This window comes from Triticum urartu, chromosome 2A (assembly GCF_056163025.1).
Source record: "Triticum urartu cultivar PI428250 chromosome 2A, HENAU_Tu73, whole genome shotgun sequence".
NCBI lineage: Eukaryota > Viridiplantae > Streptophyta > Magnoliopsida > Poales > Poaceae > Triticum > Triticum urartu.
In genome coordinates this window covers 749,853,085-749,858,308 of record NC_141874.1, presented here as the reverse complement: position 1 = coordinate 749,858,308, position 5,224 = coordinate 749,853,085, and the positions used below count along the sequence as shown (strand labels likewise).

The window sequence follows — 5,224 nt, the reverse complement described above, 5'->3', positions numbered from 1 at the left end:
CTCAGCCTAGATGAGTTTCACCCGAATTGAAGTGTACTACTAGAAGGGTTGAGCGTGCTTTGTTGCCCCGCTGATGTTGCTGTGATTTCTTTAAAAAAAAATTGTTATCTGTTTTGACACGCAGGGAGGATGATGAAGTGTATTTCTTTTTTATAATGCTATACATCTTGGTAGGCTTCTCCTCGACAGTGTGATTATGCGTCATCTACTAATCAACTCATACTTATATGGAGTTTCGTGCACTGGTGACCGCATGGATTATATTGGTGCTACAATGTTAGATGTTTGCGCATTTTTTTAGGTGTTGAAAGAGTGCGCGGAACCGGTGTGTTTTTTATAGGCTAGTTGTTGACGGCTAATTTCAAAGATCATTTACCTAGTAAAATTTTTGAATGAAATCCAACATTAAACATCTTAACCGAATGAGAGGGCGCCTTTGGAATTGTTGACCTGATTAAAACTGTGAACCGAATTCAAATTGAACATCTCAATTGATTGAATGGGAGGGCTCCAAAAGGAGGGAGCATGGTGAGTTAGAAGATATATTCTCTGTTTCATATACTAATGGTCAAAGTTGAACATCAAAATACTCCGTATATGTGGTCAAAGTTGAACATCAAAATACTCCGTATATGATGCTCAAAAAAAAAAACTCCGTATATGGTATCGTGTCACGTCTGTCGGTGTATGGACCGCGCTCACGTGACACGAGACCGCAGCGCCCCGGCGGCCGGCCCCGTGCCCTCCTACCAGCAGCACCCCGACGCCCGCGCGCGCGCACCCACCCCTATCCCGCCGACACCCCGCCCCCACGCGGACCCTGCCCCACTGCGCAGCCTCTAACCGCAGGAAACACCGACGACGACCCGCTCGCGCGCGGGGCCCCGCCTGTCACTTGGACTCCTCGGAGCGGTGGGAGGGGACGCGTGGCGGCGGCGGCGGGTCTCCCTCCGCCCACGCAACCTATAGCCAACCTATAGCAACAGAAGTGGCGGTGCGGCCGGCCGAAAAGGAGACGACCACCAACTCCAACTGGGAGTGGAAGTGGAGGCCTGCTTGCTTTCGGTGGGGAGCCGGAGAGCGAGTCTCCCCCTTTCGGTGCCGCTGTCGGGGTTCTAATTCGGCCCCGCTCTGCTCCGGCGGCGGGGTTTAATTCGGCGACGGCAGCGGCCTCTGGTGGCGGGGGAAGAGCAAGGAGATGGTGGCGGCGGCGCCGTGCGCCGCGCGGAGGTCGTTCAGGGACTCGCTCAAGGTGCTGGAGGCGGACATCCAGCACGCCAACACGCTGTGAGTACCCTCTCTCCCTCCCCCCAAACTAAAGGACCAAATTTCTTGAATTTCTTCCAGGTTTGGGGTGTGTGTTGTTTACGATGTGGTGAAATCCTCTGTCTATGCCGCAGGGCGTCCGAGTGCTCGCGGGACTACGACGGGGCGTGCGTGCAGATGCGCATGTCCTACAGCCCCGCCGCGCGCCTCTTCCTCTTCCTCCTGCAGTGGACCGACTGCAGCCTCGCCGGCGCCCTCGGCCTCCTCAGGATCCTCATCTACAAGGTACTCCACTACTTTTGTCCGTCCGTCCGTCTGCTGTCTGTCAGTCTGTGTGCCCATGCCCCTGGTTTCCTTCCATAATTTGTGCTACTGTATGTATGTATTGTGGTGGTTGTGCTCGTGTTCTTACGGAATCCATCCTCTCTGCCTCCATTGTTTCTGCAGGTCTATGTGGACGGCACAACCACCATGTCCACCCACGAAAGGAAGGCCAGCATCAGGGAATTCTACGGTAAATGCTGCTCTATAAATAGCTGAAAAGAACAGCAGATGTTCTCGCTGTCAGCCTTGTTTGGGTTGAACTTGTGTACTGTAGTGATGCCCATTCTCTGTCCGTCTGCAGCTGTGATATTCCCCTCCCTCATGCAACTGGAGCACGGGATAAGCGACTCCGACGACCGGAGGCAGAGGGCGGCGTGCTCAGAGCGATACAGGAGGAGAGACGAGCCAGAGGACAGCAAGAGGCCGGTCTCCGAGATCGACGCCGAGATAGAGGAGGAGTGCGGGATCTGCATGGAGCTCAACAGCAGGGTCGTGCTGCCCAACTGCAGCCATGACATGTGCATCAAGTGCTACCGTCAATGGTGAGCGAGAACAAGAACCTGATACCGTCGCGTGATTCTTCTATTTTTCTACCATGTTCAGTTCACTTCAACCATAGCAAACATGTTTGGTCCTTGGTTTAATGCGAGCTTCAGAGGTAGCTTAGTCGACACTTCATTCTGGTGTTCTTAAGTGCTTCAGCAGTCGCCACCAGAGCCTCTTTATTCAGATGGCAGTGCACTGCTATGAGTAATTAAGATGGCCGCGTGAGCATCATTTATGGAAAATACTATGCAGCAACCTCTGCAGCTTCCAGTTTTGTCCTTGGTTCTTACGAGGCCTGACTTTCTTACTGGAGTATCACTTACTATTATTATTAAGCATTAGAAATTTACAAAATTAGTTGTTTCTCGAAAAAATTACAAGTTAAATTCACCGCGTACATGTGACGCAAGTGAAAATATTGTGGTTTTATGCTGTAAAAATAAGTTGCAGTCTGGTTCTGCTAGAATGGTTGCCGCAGAGCTTTGAAACTCTGCTGCTAGAATGACTACATGGGATTCCTTATCAGCTAGACGAAGAAGGAATGCCCCAAACTAACTGATTCATAGCTCCTCAAACAATTTGTTTACCAGTTTGTACCTTCAGAGCATGAGCAGAGGAGCTTTCTCTGCAAATGAAAAATTACATTTCGCAAAAACTGTCCGCTGCCAAATGACTGCTGTGGTCACTGAACCCTGTGTTTATCGTGGTTTCAGGCGCTCGAGATCTCAGTCATGCCCCTTCTGCCGAGACAGCCTCAAGAGAGTAAACTCCGGCGATCTATGGATGCTCACCGACCAGCGCGACGTCGTCGACATGGCGACGGTGACGAGGGAGAACATCAGGCGCCTCTTCACGTACATCGAGAAGCTGCCTCTCGTCACGCTGGACAACATCTTCGATGCCTATGATTCCCATGTAAAATAACTTTGAGCCGTTGACGATGACTTGCTCATGACTGTTTTTTTCTTTCTGGGAGCGTTGACGCATGGCTTGTTGTTGTTGGTTCATGCAGAGGATGTTCCTTGTCCTAGGATGTGGCTGATCATGGATGGAGCAGCCTGACAGAGAGACCCTGTGTGAGCACCCTAGGGTCCTCAGGTTTTGTAAATACATGTACAGATTTACAGTTTGCATGGAAATGTTCAGGGAAAGTCAGAATAACAATATGTTATGCAGTAGAGTAATGCCTGTACATATTTGTAATCTGGATGGGAACAGACATATGGTGCATGAACTACTTCCGTTCCGAAATATAGGATGCTTTGGATATTTCAAATATGGACTACATACGGACCGAAACGAGTGAACAGATACGCTAAAACGCGTCTATGTCCATCTGATTGAAAAAATAGTTATAATGTCTTATAATTTGGAATGGAGGGTGTGTTATTTATGTGCTAATGTGATTTACATATGGTTTCAACTGAATGAATACAAGGCTGCTTCAGCTCTCCTTTTCTCTGTGTGCGCGATTGCTGCCCTTAAAATTTTAGTGGCTTATTCTAACCTTTTCTGGTGATTCAGTTGAAGAGGTTGCTTAAGATGTTTGCCTACAGATTTTCCGGTGAGGATAGCAAGTAAGTTTATCAGTGGAGTTTTCTTTGAAACAAGTTTTGTCAGTACCACATAGGTACAGTACATACCACAATACACTGCTGGACGCTGGTAAACCGTAGCGAGTAAAACAAGTACAATACATGCCCTGTGCTGTACATACAGACGATTGGTACAGACTTTATACAGTACAGTAGGTACATACCAGTACCACGGTACATACGATTGGTACAGATTTAATAACGTGGTGGATGGAATTTAGGGGCCAAGCATAGCAGGTGAGTACGTCCAACCGGTGGCTTATACTAAATTGCAGAGCGTACTACCATGCCATTGGATCTGGGGTAACACAATGTTAATCCAGCCAACATGAATAATGAAGAGTTCATCCAACCGTCAAAGCCCCCTGCAAGGAGAAAAACTACCGTAGACATCCACTGGTAGGGAAACAGGGGAAATTTGCAAAAGTCATCTTCTGCTCGTGAGCTCATTTAAACTCGTGATGAATAATAAAATCCAAAGAAAAATATAAAAGAATTCAAAAAATTCTGAATTTTTGTTGTGATGACCTTCGATGAGTGTTTTTAATGCTTGCAAAATTTCATCATAAAATGACATTCTTAGAAATTGTGGCAAAAAGACAAAATCAGCACTTCAAAATGCTTTTAAAAAGAGTTTAATACATTGAAGGTGCCTTAACTTGTCCATCACGGTCACTTTGATGCCTAAACTTATAAAATACATGAAACTGGTGCTGCAACTTGTTCGGTCGTGCAAATACGGTGCCTCCTTCCGTATTCGGGTGTACGCCCTGCCCATGTAGCATGCCAGCATGGCAGTGACCCACATGTCAGTGGCTGAGAGCGAGGATGCACTGAGTGAGCCACTGATTGATTTTTTTCTCATAAAAAAACACTGAATTTTAATTTAATCTCGTAATAAACAGCCTGAAAATTTCCAACAACAAAATAAATAACTAATAAAGGATATATCCTAGGAACTCACTTAGAGACACTGCTAAATCTGTACTACCTAGCCACCAAGCCAGACTATGGAGTATTTAGCCTCGCATGTATATCTTGAAGCGATTTTTTATATATATGACGCTCCCATGGGCCTGCACAAATTTCATTTCATTTTTTCCAGGTTCATGTTTATTTTTCTTTTTGGTATTATTTTTCCCATTTGAAAGAAAGAAATGTAAGAAAAAATTACAACTACAGTAACAAACGGTAAACATGTACCCGGATTTTTGGCTTGCATTAAGAAAATTGACAACATGTTTTTAGAAAATAGTCAACATGTATTCAAAAATTTTGTTTAAATTTATTCCCACTTTTCGACAAGCATGTTTAACATATTTTAATACAATTCTAGTATTAATTATTATTACACAACAATTTTGGATACACATTTTTTTCCAAAATACAATATTTCATTTAAAAATACAATGAAGATATAGAATAATTGTGGGTGGTTGTTGTCCCTAAAGAAGACACATAAATTTAAGCAATAATCGTTAATACACAATGAG

The 5,224-nt window shown here is 45.5% G+C and overlaps 1 protein-coding gene across 1 annotated transcript; it reads left to right on the top strand.

Annotated features, from left to right (window-relative positions):
- The first annotated feature begins 970 nt into the window (after window positions 1–970).
- Window positions 971–3,421, top strand: LOC125540329 (E3 ubiquitin-protein ligase AIRP2). Its single transcript, XM_048703938.2, has 6 exons — window positions 971–1,287; window positions 1,401–1,551; window positions 1,714–1,780; window positions 1,892–2,132; window positions 2,850–3,051; window positions 3,149–3,421. Exons 1-6 carry the CDS (start codon window positions 1,199–1,201, stop codon window positions 3,176–3,178), a joined length of 780 nt encoding a protein of 259 aa, XP_048559895.1. The 5' UTR covers window positions 971–1,198; the 3' UTR covers window positions 3,179–3,421.
- The last annotated feature ends 1,803 nt before the right edge of the window (window positions 3,422–5,224 follow it).